Source organism: Loxodonta africana, chromosome X (genome assembly GCF_030014295.1).
Source record: "Loxodonta africana isolate mLoxAfr1 chromosome X, mLoxAfr1.hap2, whole genome shotgun sequence".
In the NCBI taxonomy this organism is placed as follows: Eukaryota; Metazoa; Chordata; class Mammalia; order Proboscidea; family Elephantidae; genus Loxodonta; species Loxodonta africana.
The window spans coordinates 142,100,800-142,114,309 of record NC_087369.1 but is presented as its reverse complement, the minus strand read 5'-3'; the positions used below and the strand labels follow the sequence as shown (position 1 = coordinate 142,114,309).

Here is a 13,510-nt window from a genome sequence, read left to right as displayed (position 1 = left end):
CCCCAAACACCTGAAGGAAGAAAAGCAGTAATTCTGTCTTGTTTTGAGGGTAAGCATAGGCGAGGCTCAGGAAGCACCTAGCCCTGCCCATGGAAACATCTTAAAACACCTACCCACATTGATTTGTAGTATTACCTTTGTACATGGAAGATAACTTATTAGGAAAGTTTCTGTTATTTAACATGATCAGAGAGTAGGGCGGTCTGGTTCAAGCAAATGTTTTTCTTACTTCAGAGTTTCCATATATACCACACAGAGCTTATCAGTTTCAAGTCAACCCTTATAAAATGTCCTTGACATTTAAGTCTTAAAAGTTGAATGTTCTTTTTCCTTAGTGATTCAGAAGGCCATGTAGAGTTGTGCAGGGCCCCAGAATCATCCTTACCTTTATCAAGGCCCGATATACCATCAAGTAGCAGTATGAGGGGCTGGGAAAAACACTGAACTAGGAGTTGGTGGGCACCAGGCTTTTCCATTCCCAGTCTCTGTGTCTCCATTTCTGCATAAATAAAACAGGGGGTTGAACTCCATGATGTCAAAGGTCCAACAGTTTTCTGAGTCTGAGGATGAAAGATATGCAGTCAAGTAGTTCCTCCACGGACAGCATGCTGGATGCCGGCAAGCCTCCTCTTTTCATTTGGTGCTCACAGAGTGAATTTCTTAGCTTACCCTGAAAATGTAAAAAGTGCTTCATTGACCTTTTCTGTGCCTCCCACACCCTTCCTAGTCATCCTGCCTTCCTGCCTAACTGGGAAGAGCATTCCCATAGGGTAGCAGGCCAGAGTCTCCTTTGGGTTGCAGTCTCTTGGGGATTGCCCTGTCTCCTGAAGCAGCAAGAATGGAAGACTAACAGACACTTTTTGTTTTGTTCCCCTTGCAGTTGGTGGCTTCTATTGTCTTTATCAGCTTTGGTGTGATTGCAGCTTTTTGTTGTGCCATAGTCGATGGGGTCTTTGCTGCCAGACACATCGTGAGTATTTTTAGCCCTGGATTGAAAAAAAAATGTGCAATAAAGCAAGGCTGCCTTGAGTGTGTGCTGGATGTTCAACACTGTGCTAAGTGTTGTGAGGGTACAGGAGATGGAGAAGACAGGATCGCTGTCTCAAGGAACTTACTGTTAAGATAAGGACACTGATGGACACACAGGCATCTAGAGAACTGTGTCTAAGCTGGAGGGGTGTATGAACTCTATTAGTGGTTTATGGTGGATTCGAGAAGTCAGGCAAGGCTTCTCAGTGGAGGTCAGGATGGAGCTAGGCCTTTGAAGTGTGAGTCATTTAAAAAGGCAAAGATAAGGGCATTAGGGCTGGAGGAATGGCTTAGAATTCAGAACCAATATGCTGTATTGGGGGCCCGGGGAAGGGAGAGAGCAGCAGGAAGCCACATGACCTCCTGAGAGCCTTGAAGTTTTCAATGGCTGACCTCCTCTTCACCAGCAATAAGAGCAGACCTTGAGGACAGAGTCATTTTTCTCAGACACCTGAACTTTGCTGTCCCTACAACAGTGGTTGGAGAGTAGTGATGTAACTGGGGGTCCAGAGAAAGTCCTAGAGCTAGAAGAGCCTCCATTCAGAGCCCAGTCCAGGAGTTCAGGTGCCAAATGCCTCATAAGGACTATTTTACTTCTGAAGCTCAAACTTGTGCTAAGGGCATTCCTATTTAGCGCTACAGGAGCCCTCGGTCTTCTTCCAGCACATTTCATATCATACTATTCCAGGCATCTGGCCTAGGGCCAACTTCTCCATTAGGCACAGTGCCTCGGACCTATAATACTTTTAGAGGTCCATGAAGATGTTATTATTTCTTTTCAAATCAGAAGAGAAACAGTGAACTTTTAGGTTGAAAACAGTTTTAATATATAATATAAATATATTCATCTTTATACCAATGCAATCATAAATTATGATTTTTTAACTTTTTTCCTTTTAATGAAGGAAGGGGCCCATGAAGGCAAAAGTGCCCAGGGCCCAGGAAGTCCTAGTGTGGTCCACACACCAAAATGAAGAGTGAACTGCAACAACTTGCTGAGCCCCCACAGCAAGCCCAAATACTCCTTTAAAACAAAACGAAACAAAACGGAATCAACAACGAAAATGAAAACATCCCATGAACTGGTCGGAAATTATGTTTCATAAACAATTGAATTGGAGCAAAATTGCATTATCAGAATCTTCTTTGGGTCCAAAAGTGTTTTCTTCCATTTCAGTTTTAGCTAATGGTTAAGGTTACCCTGGGGGAACCGCATGGGTGTGGTTGGATCTAGGGAGGGACGATTTGAGACATTATTATTTAAATTCCAACCCTCCTGTTTTCGGACCCTCCTCCAAACGTGTTGACAGGGGTAGAAAACTCCCTCGCTGAATAGCAGGGGCGGGGTCTGGGGACCATGGTTTCAGGGGACATCTAGGTCGATTGGCATAATAAAATCTATTAAGAAAACGCTGTGCATCACACTTTGGTGAGTGGCGTCTGGAGTCTTAAAAGCTAGCAAGTGCCCATATAAGATGCATCAATTGGTCCCAACCCACTTGGAGCAAAGGTGAATGAAGAACACCAAAGACACAAGGTAATTATGAGCAGAAGAGACAGAAACGGCCACATAAATCAAAGACTCCATCAGCCTGAGACCAGAAGAGCTAAATGGTGCCCACCTACTGCCAATGACTGCCCTGACAGGGAACACAACAGAGAGTCCCTGACGGAGCAGGAGAAAAGTGTGGTGCAGAACTCAAATTCCAGTAAAAAGACCAGACTCAATGGTCTGACTGAGACTGGAGGGACCCCAGAGGTTATGGCCCCCAGACTCTCTGTTAGCCCAAAACTAAAACCATTCCTGAAGCCAACTCTTCAGGCAAAGATTAGACTGGACTATATGACATATTTATATGACATAAAATGATACCGGTGAGTAGTGAGCTTCTTGGCTCAAGTAGACACATGAGACTATGTAGGCAGCTCCGCTCTGGAGGTGAGATGAGAAGGCGGAGGGAGACAGGAGCTGGTTGAATGGACACAGGAAATACAGGGTGGAGAGGAGGAGTGTGCTGTTTCATTATAGGGAGAGCAACTAGGGTCACATAACAATGTGTGTATAAGTTTTTGCATGAGAAGCTGACTCGAATTGTAAGCTTTTGCTTAAAGCACACACACAAAAAAACTCTGTCCTTCATTTGCCAAGATTAGATGAACTCACATGGGCAGTGCTGCCACCTAAGCAGCTTCTGAAATGGCATCTCAGGAGATCATTTCCAGGCAGAGGGCAAAACAAGGAATTGGGAAGAGAAATCCTTTGCCTGGTTTTCTTTCAGGACCAGGATTATAAACATAGGTCCCTATATCAGACTCATCCCTTCTGACTTTAACTAAGTGCAGCCATCTCCTTCTTTGCCTTCTTCTTAAAAAGGCAAATAACATATCAGTAAGCTTTAACACCCATATTCCCACCACCCTAACATAGTAATTCTTTTCATGTTTGTATATCACCCTTTCAGTATACACCTATTTTTGTAGCATAGTTGCAGTCAATCATAAAATGCATGCTATTTTGTATTCAACAGGAGCCATCTTAATGACGGTAATCCCTTGTTTTCGTGTAGTGCATTTAGCTCTTCAATGCGCCTTCACATCTATTATCTCATTTGAGACCCACAGCAACCCTGTTAGGTATGTAGGACAGACATTATTATCCCTATTTGACAAGCAGTATTTACTCTGAGGCAGTCTCCATGGCAACATGGGCCTAGCAGCCGAGAAGCCTGAAGTAGATTTTGGTGGCATTATGAGCTAAAATGGATTCCTCCTTTTCCCTTTCCTCTAACTCGAATGCTTTTTTTTTAAAGAAGCTTTATTGAGATATAAGTCACATACCATATAATTCACCAACTTAAAGCATACAATTTAGTGGGTTTTAGTATATTCACTGGTACATGCAACCATCACCACAGTTGATTTTAGAACATTCTCCTTACCCCCCCAAAAATATGTACACTTTAGCTATTATGCCCCCTAAACTCCCATCACCCCAGCCCTAAGCAACCACTAATCTACTTTCTGTCTTTATAGAGTCCCCTATTCTGGATATTTCATATAAATGGAATCATATAGTACATGGTCTTTTGTGATTGGCTTCTTTCACTTAGCATAATTTTTTCAAGCTTCATCCATGTTGTAGCATGTATCAGTACTTCATTGGCCAAATAACATTCTATTCTATGGATAGATCACATTTTGTTTAACCATTCATCAGTTGATGAACACTCTGGTTTTTTCAACTGTTTGATTGTTATGAATGATGCTGCTATAACATTCAGGTACACGTTTTTGTGTGGACATATGGTTCCATTCATCTTAGGGATGCATCATGGGAATATACCTGGGAGTGGAATTTTATAGTAACCCCAAGGAGCCCTGGTGGTACCATGGTTAACCACTCCGCTGCTTACCAAAAGTTTGGCAGTTTGAACCGACCAGCTGTTCCATGGGAGAAAAGACCTGATGCTCTGTTCCTGTAAAGATTAAAAAACAAAAAAACACCCAAACTCGTTGTTGTCAAGTCGATTCCAACTCATAGCAACCCTATGGCCTAGGAAACACTATGGGGCAGTTCTACTCTGTCATATAGGGTCGCTATGAGTCGGAATCAACTCGATGGCACACAACAACAACAACATAGTAAAAATAGGAGGTTCCAATTTTTCCATATCCTCACCAACCCTTGTTATTATCTGACTTTCTTATTCTAAGAATCCTAGTGGATATGAAAGTGGTATCTCACTGTGGTTTTGATTTGCATTTCCCTGACACTCCTAATGTTTTTGATCATTGGCCTTAGTCAAAGGCAGTGGGAACAAATCCAAGTTATATTTACTGGAACTTTCCTCTATCACCTACCTGCCTCTGACTCTCAGCTATCTGTACTGCATGCAGTTCAGTGGCCTGTAGCATAACATTTGATTCAGGAGCTTGGGGCAAGGCTGGATAAATCTTAAGGAAATCTTTCTGCTTATACTGTACCTGCCCTAAGCCATCTTCCAGTACTCATTGACACCCAGGGATTTTTGAGGAAGGAGCTTTATTCATCTATGATGATATCTGTCAGCCAACTTAAATGAAAAGCACATTTGGACCCTAGGACTGCCTGGGTGGGTTAGAGCCAGTCTTTCCTGTTGTCAAGGCCCTTTGACATCATCTTCCCTGGTTCCTTTGGCTTGAGTCAATATGAGTTTCCTCTCAAGACCTACCTTCTCTCACATCCATCTATATGTATCTTCTTCATTCTCTCTCTTGTCTCATACTTTCTTCCTTTCCTCTCTCTCTAATACAGACACTAACTTGCAAGGAAAGTCACTTCACCTTCTTGTGCCTCAGTTTCCTCCTCTGTCAAATTGATATAATAATAACCTACCTCTCAGGGTTAGCATGAGGATGACGTGAAATAATGGATATGAACTTGCCCTACAGAGGGCATGGCACAGAGTAGACACTCAACATAAAGTAATTTCCATTTCCACCCCTCTCTCCACAGTTGGTGGCCCTCCAGATTTAAAAGGTTGCTGAGCCATGTCTATGCAACCTTTCTCCCAACTCCCAATTGCCTGAGCTTGCTCCTTCTCTAGGACCTCAGTGCTGAATAGCAGCCAGAGGCAGCAAATGGGCAACCATCACACATGTCTGTCCTCATTTAGGACATTTGGTGGCTGAATGCTTTTTGCCTAACCAAGAAGCCAGGAAGGCTACAGCCAGTACATCAACGTCAAGCTTTCCTTTCAGCAGGGTAATAAAAACTTCTGCCATTACCCAAACATGGAAAATCTGCCCTGCTAGGTGTGAGCTAGGAGCCCTAGTGGTGCAGTGGTTAAGCACTCGGCTGTGAACCGAAAGGTTGGTTGTTGGAACCCACCAACCGCTCCACAGGAGAAAGCTGTAGCAGTCTGTTTTTGTAAAGATTACAGCCTTAGAAAACCTATGGGGCAGTTGGACTTTGTCCTATAGTGTCGCTATGAGTTGGGATCAACTCGAAGGCAATGGGTTTGATTTTTTTGAGGTGTGAGCTTGAGAAACCTCATTCCTCTTTAACCTGACTCCAGGCTAAGCCAACAGGGCAATGCACTTTCACAACACTGAGAAGCCAGGAAGTTCATGTAGAAGTAGCTGATGGAAAGTCCTAGGTCCTTGGTAGAGTGGCAGGTTGGGGGTCACGAGACATTTCGATGACAAGTATAAAAGAAAACAAACCAAAAATAACCAAGCCTGTTGCCATCAAGTCCATTCCAACTCATAGCGACCCTAGAGGGCAGAGTAGAACTGCCCCATAGTGTTTCCAAAGAGCAGCTGGTGGATTCGAACTGCTGAGCTTTTGGTTAGCAGCTGAGCTCTTAACCACTGCACCACCAGGGCTCCAAGTATAGGAGATGTTAAATCAGATGTGTGGGGAAAAGCACCCACCAGTGTTATTGGAAGTAGCAAAGAGGGGGCAGGAGAGAGGGGAACAATAGATAATGTCCCTCTGCCATGACACTTCTGCCAAACCCCATAAGGTTAGTTTGCATAAAGTACTTGCCCTGTCCTAACCTGCCTTTGGAAACCCTGGTGGTGTAGTGGTTAAGTGCTATGGCTACTAACCAAAAGGTCAGCAGTTCAAATCCACCAGGCCCTCCTTGGAAACTCTATGGGGCATTTCTCACTCTGTCCTATAGGGTCGCTATGAGTCGGAATCAACTCGACAGCAACGGATTTGTTTTTTTTTTTTTTTTGGTTTTTAATCTGCTTTTGGCAGTAGCCCCCTCCTACTCAGGGAATGCTTAGTATCAGCCCTGGAAGTGAACAGCATCCCCTGCCCGCAAGCATCCCCTGGCTTGCCTCTGTTAAACTCCATGCCTGAGCGCTCCCTCACCAGGAAGCTGGCCAAGTCAGCAGAGCAAATCAACTGTCCTTGAGCCCCATGTGAGTTTTCTGGCTTTAGCAGTATTTTTGGAGTCCACTCTCTTTATCTGGCGCCCTAGTGGCGCAGTGGTTAAGAGCCATGGCTGCTAACCAAAAGGTCAACAGTTTGAATCCACCAGCTGCTCCTTAGAAACCCTATGGGTTAGCTCTACTCTGTCCTATAGGGTCTCTATGAGTCGCAATCGACTTGATGGCAACAGGTTTGCGTTTTTTTTTTTTGGGGGGGGGCGGAGGGGAGGAGCCTTTTTGTAACCTGTGTAGTTGAGTGAAAATGCCCTTTCGCTCAGTTTTTAGTTGAGTTAAAATCTACAATGGTCTCCTTAGTTGCCTGCCCCCCCCCACCCCGTGGGGTTTGCTTCCTGAGCTGTTCCTCCTGAAAAAGCTGTAGAAATGACAGCAGGGAGTACACGTCAACGTCAGCCCGCCCCAGTCCAGTCCCCAGGTGATAATGAGACCTCGTTGTCAGAGCCGGTTCCTTTGACTTCCTCCATTTGGGAGTGTAATGTCGCAATAACCTAGAGTTTTCAGTCTTGTTCCCTGGAGACTGTTCGCAAGGAGACAAAGACCAGAAGTCAAAAAAAAAAACCAGAGATGAAATCTTACAAAACCCATTTCTCAATTTTCTAATTCCACATAAACCAAATATCCCAATAGGAAGCAGTTTATTCGAGCATTTTAATCTGATCCTCAGGTTCTCAGGCTCCCTAAGTGGGAAACTTTCAGAAATGAACCCAGCCCACTGCCTGCTCTGGGGTGTGTGTGTATGTGTGTGTGTGTGTGTGTGTGTGTGTGTGTGTGTGTATGTATGTTCAACTCTTGTATTACCAAGCAGAGCACCTGCTGCTTTATTTTCCAAAGGCAAAACTCCTTTGATTTGGTGTTTCTCTTTCTAGGACCTGAAACCACTCTATGCTAACCGGTGCCACTATGTCCCCAAGACATCCCAGAAGGAAGCCGAGGAGGTGAGCCAGAATGAGGCTGCATATCTTGCCTCCAAGGAAAGTCTCCTGTTCTGCCTGAAATCCCCTTTCGTTTACTCCTTTTCACGGGCCTGAGGCTTGCTGCTAGGAGTCTGTAGCTGATTTGTTCGTGGGTCATAGCACAGTACTAATGAGGCCACGGTCATAGGTTGGAGCCTCAAGAAGCCTGGTCAGATTTACTTTGTTGTGTGGCCACAAGCTGCCCCTCTGACCTCAGCTGGCAGCTGCCCAGTTTGTGGCTTTGATCTCAAGAGGGACAGATGGGAGTACAGAAGCCACTGGGCATGCCCATCCCCCATCTCTGTGGATGATGGTTCAGTTGCCTGGACTTGGTGTCCAGCTGGAAGAATAGTGGGAGCCCCACCAAGGCACTAGACTTGGACTAGGGAGGAGGGTGAACAAGAACTGAGAAGCCTAGTCTACTTTGAGGCACTGGGGAGACCTGGACTATCGGGCTAAAGGCATCCTCACCCCTCTAGCGAACCCCCAAGAGGTCAGCCTAATCATGCTTGGGTGGGAAGGGGTCTCTCTCTTCTGCCCCACATAGTCCACCTTGTGTTCCATGCCACCTCAGGCAGAACCAGAGGCAGTGGGCAGTGAAGCAGAGCATGGCTCCAGGTCATTTTTGGAGGGCTAAAAAAAAAAAAAAAGTGTTTTTTGTTTTTTTTCATTTCAGTACACAATAACCTCTCCCCAACTGAGAGGTCCCTTTATATGAAACTCTACCAGATGCTTCCTGGAACCTTGATAATTTGGTACTCTATTAGCCTCACATTGAAAGCTAAGCCTCCTGAGAATAGTCAGAAAAATGGTAGACTTACGATTGGGTGGAGGAAAAGGAGGCAGGTGGGTGTAAAATGGCCACTGCATGAAGTACAAAGTGAATGGTGTCCTTGGAGTTAGGCAAAGCGATGGCCCTGCTCCCCAGGCAGCATGGCAAATGCCTCTATGATGGCTCTGCCATCCAGTTGCCTCCTTTTTCTCTTTCCAACCACAAGTTTACCAGTTTTGAACTATTCTCGGGTGGGGGGGGGGAATGGAAACGTGTATGTGGTCAGCAGCTTATCAGAAGGGCAGTGTGCATTTGGATGAAAGTCCCAATATAGACAAAAGTACTTGTTTACTATGAATATTCTCTATAACAAAGCAAAACAAATTTACAAGTGCTTCATTGCCTCTGTTTGGGGCAGAGAGAGCCTGGAAAATGTATCACAAACAAGAGACAGTAAATGCAAATTAATTTTTGCCATTTTTTAAAAGTTCTTGTAAATTCAAGATGTGTAAAATGTCACTGTTATTCTCTTGATTTCATCGTGATAGCTTTCTTGTGCTAATTTGGTGACTGTAAGAATATGAATAATGATTTCCGTAGGTTCACTTGTAACCCTGGTCCCCCTAACCCTATTTTTCCTGTATAAGGTCATAAGTTCCTCAACCAAAAATTCTCCTTCCGCGAGGGTTATGAGGAACCTTACCCAGGCAGCTAGAGAGGTACTATTGTACTTCAGAGTGCATGTAACAGCCCCTCTGTTTTCCTTCCCACCTGACCCTTTGGCCTCCTATACCCTGATTTTCCCTTCCCTCTTATCCTCATTTCTTACCATCCATTTGTTCTTCCGTCCGTCCTTCCATCTGTCCTTTCTCCTCTCTATCTCCACCCTTCAGGGATGGGGCACTGAGGGCTGTGTCTGGGACTGAACATGAGCCCAGCTACAGAATGAGAATGACTTGCCTCAGATGCAAGCTCCACCAGCTACCCCCTCCATCCCAGCTCAGCCCCATCCCTCTCATGGGTTGGTGTGTTCATACCACAGCCGTTCTTACGGTCTCCATCACTCACTAACTCAAATTTCCAATCCCAGAAGGTCCTGCCTCCCCTCCACCTCCCGCTCATCTCCTCACTGTTGTGTGCCCTCAGGTGAACTGCCCTCACCTCAGCCGTGGATTCTGCACACCTCGCATCCGGGGTAACACCTGCTTCTGCTGCGACCTCTATAACTGTGGGAAGTAAGTGTTGTGCCCCAGGCACAGGAATAATGGTCTGACCACAAGGGAAACTAGAAGGGCTGCAGGGCAGGGCTGCAGGGATCAGAGAAGTAGAAGACACACTTCAGCTGACGTGCATTATCAGTCTTCCGTGTGCCCCACACAGTGCTGTGTACCTTCACATATTTGATCTTGCTTAATCCTTACCTACAAGGTATGTAGAATTATTATCCCCCTTTTCCAGATGGGGAGAGAGGCTCAAAGGAAACAGACAGCTAGCCCAGCGTCACACAGAGATTGAAAATGGTAGAGGTAGGATTTGAACCCAGCTGTATCTGAGTCCAAGTTCAACATTGAACATATGGCTATTGAGCACCTTCTCTGTGCCTGGCCCTGTTCTAGACACTGGAGATATTCTAGTAGTGGAAAGAGTCAATACATACACAAATATATAATATAATGCCAGGTGGTGATCCAAGCTCTTAAGGAAAATGAAGCAGGAGAGGTAGATAGTGATGTGGTGGTGACGGGAGAGGTGCTGTTAGGTAGAGTAGTCAGCGAAGGCCTCTGTGAGGTGGTGACATTTGTACAAAGACCCAAATGAAGTGAGAGGGCAATCTCTGGGTCTCTGCTCTCCAACTGCTAAAATGCCATTTACTCTTTCTTTCAAACCATAATTATGTGCTAAGAATACAGAGATTGCCCTGAGAAGCTTACAAACCAGTCGGAAAGTCAGCAGTGTGAACAACTGATGGCAATGTAGTATGATAAGTGCAGTAGGGGTTGGTGGATGTACTGGGGACCCTGGTAGCCGAAATGATCGAAAGGCAGTTTTTTTTTTTTGCGGGGGGTGGGGACAGTATCAAGAAGGAGGTGATGTGGGAGTTGAGATACAAACCAAAAGGGGTTGGGCATGGGGAGAGTTTGTTGAGCAGTTGTGAGGAGGTGAGGGTGGTTATAGAAGGTGTGATGGGAGGTGAGGGCAGAGGTCAGATCATGAAGGGCCCATAGGCTGTAGGAAGGACTTTGGAATTGACCCCATAGGCAATTGGGAGCCATTGAAGAGTGCATCATGGAAGATGGCTTTGAGTGCCTGGTGACTGGAGGCAGCTAGGAGGCCATTGTGGGAGTCCAGGTCAAAGAGGATAGAGCCTAGACTAAGTCAGCTTGGAAGCAATGGAAAGCAGGGAATAAATTTGAGAGCAGTTTAGATCGGCTTGACAGGAGTGTGTGTACAGGTAATACAGAGCATGCGTGAACACCCCTCCGTGAGGGGTGTGTCAGCCAATGCCTGCCCAAGCAGGTAGCTTCTTAATACTCTCAGTGCAAGGGAGCTGAGGGCCAGGGGAGGGAGGGAAGAAGGAAGCGACTGGCAGAGGGGGGCTGGATGGAGCTAGATCCAGAGGGGGTCAGATGGACGCAGCCTCCCCCTCATCACATTCCTTACTCTTGGTATTTGGGGCTCAGTTTCTCTGGTTTGAGGATTCAAACCTGACAGGGTGGCAGCAGAGAGGAGAGGGGGGAAAACTTACACCAGCCCTTTACCTACTTTGCTAGCACCAGTCTCACCTCCTTAAAAGGTTTGGCCTTGGAGGAAGAGAAACTTAAAGACTCAAGTGAGGTTTGGAGATTATCTGTGGGGTTCAATTATTCATGTTGCAATGATCACTAACACTTGGAGAGGGCTTCCCTCCTTAACAGCAGTGATTGTGAGCTGGCTGTAATTGTACTTCCTGAGTTTATCCTTCAAAACATGATCAAAGGAAGGCAACATAGGTCCAAGGAGAATTGGGGTTATTTTGCTATCTCTCTCCTTGCCTCCCCTTATCCCTTCCTCCCTTGCCCTGTCCTTCCTTCTCTTTATTTTATCTCTTCCCTCTTCTTCTATCTCTCCTTACCATCCTCTTCCCTACTCCTTCTTGCTGCTCTCCTCCCTCCCCTCTGGCCTGCTTCCCTCTCCTTTCCCATTCCCTCGCCTCCTGGGGTGGCTGCTGGGAGCTGGCCAGAACTGGGGCTGAGATCCAGAAAAGGAACCAGGAGCTCCCTCCCCTCCAAATGGCTGAGAAGTGATTCCTCACAGACACATCTTCCTCTCTGCAATAGGTGTGTTCCTGAAAAAGGTTTGAATAAACTAAATCCTCCTTTAAATTCCATTATAGCTAAGCCCTTAGGTAGAGTTTTTTTTTGAAAGTGGAGACTCATGCCCAGTATATCTTCCTGTCAGTCTGAACTTCATAGTAACTGATTTTCTTACTTTCCTAAAGCAAGTTACACCAGTATTGTCTTCAAGGCTCGAAAGGAATTTTATGAGGAGCTGTGCTAAACTAGGGGCTCTCTAAGGGGAGGGGACTTGCCTTAATCTTACCTGTGTCCCCAGGGCCCAGCACAGGGCCAGGTGTGAGTGAAGCACTGATGAAAAGGGAATGACATTTGTGGAAAAGAACCCCCCCCCCCAAAAAAAAGCTCCCTTTCCACCAAGAAGAAAAAATATTGGATGGAAAAATGGAGAGGGATCATGGGGACACCACCCCTAATGATCTTCAAACCCAAAAATGGTTTTGCACTTTCCTGAAACCTGGAAGCCAGTCCCTGGCATCTCTCAATGCCCTTTCCCAAGTCTGTAGTGCTGAGACTCCAGGGGCAAAGCCATCAGGAAAGGCCTTGCTTCAGCTTTTCGTTTCAAATCACCAGATCATAACTCAAGGGCATAAGACTTGAGAGGGGATGATACGAGGGGAAAAAAAAGTATTTCCTTGACCCAAGGCTGTTTCTAGCCAGGCCCCAAAAGACTTATACTCAAGGCCTAAATATAGCTAGCGACAAACATTCTGAGGCTTGGAGATCTTAATTTTGCCGAATGTATATTTATTTTCCTCACACGAGGCCTATTTTTAATCAATTGCCAGCTCCTGCAGTCCATTTCCTGGAAAGGAGGCCAAGAAAAAAAAAAGTGGGAACAAAAACATCAGGCAGTCATTTGTACAGTGCTACGGAAACAGAGTTTCTACTGTCCCCTCGAACCCACAGACCTTCATTGACGTCAGGGGTGGTGAGGCTTCAATACCAAACATAGATTATTCCATTTAGCCTTGTGCAGGAAGGTGGCTTTCTCTAGGACACAGCTCCTCAGCAGCTGCCTTTCAGAGTACTTCAGGCTTTCATCTACTCACTCATCCTTGGAGAGGTCAAGTCAAGATCACTGCATTTCAGTGTGTAACCTCGAGAAAATGAAAGGAAATGGGGTGGTTTGTGAAGTGCTTCAACTGGTGCGAAAACAAAAGAAGATAGCTTAGTTTCATCCTTTGACAAACTTTTTTGTGCTCCTACTATGTGCCAGGGTGACACAAATGGTTGGCACTCAGCTACCAACTGAAAGCTTGTCAGTTCAAATCCACCCAACGGTGCCATGGAAGAAATGCCTCGCAAACTACTACTGTAAGATTGTTGTTGTTAGTTGCCATTGGGTCTTTTCCCCATGTGTGACAGAGTAGAACTGCTCCACGGGGTATTATTGGCTATAATCTTACCAGAAGCAGATTGCCAGGCCTTTTCTTTTGCAGTACCACCGGGTGGGTTTCAATAGCCAACCTTTAGGTCAGCAG

At 45.6% G+C, this 13,510-nt stretch overlaps 1 protein-coding gene across 3 annotated transcripts in view; it reads left to right on the top strand.

The window, feature by feature from the left end:
• TMEM255A (transmembrane protein 255A) overlaps positions 1–13,510 on the top strand; it is a 69,243-nt gene that overhangs the window by 25,973 nt on the left and 29,760 nt on the right. Inside the window, exons 4-7 of one of the 3 annotated variants that reach the window (XM_003414770.4) lie at positions 881–970; positions 7,836–7,904; positions 9,342–9,413; positions 9,841–9,929. In XM_003414770.4, the coding sequence (XP_003414818.1) occupies positions 881–970; positions 7,836–7,904; positions 9,342–9,413; positions 9,841–9,929 (320 nt within the window). The remainder of the gene's footprint in view (positions 1–880; positions 971–7,835; positions 7,905–9,341; positions 9,414–9,840; positions 9,930–13,510) is intronic. The other 2 variants (XM_003414771.4, XM_003414772.4) reach the window with 2 other exon arrangements.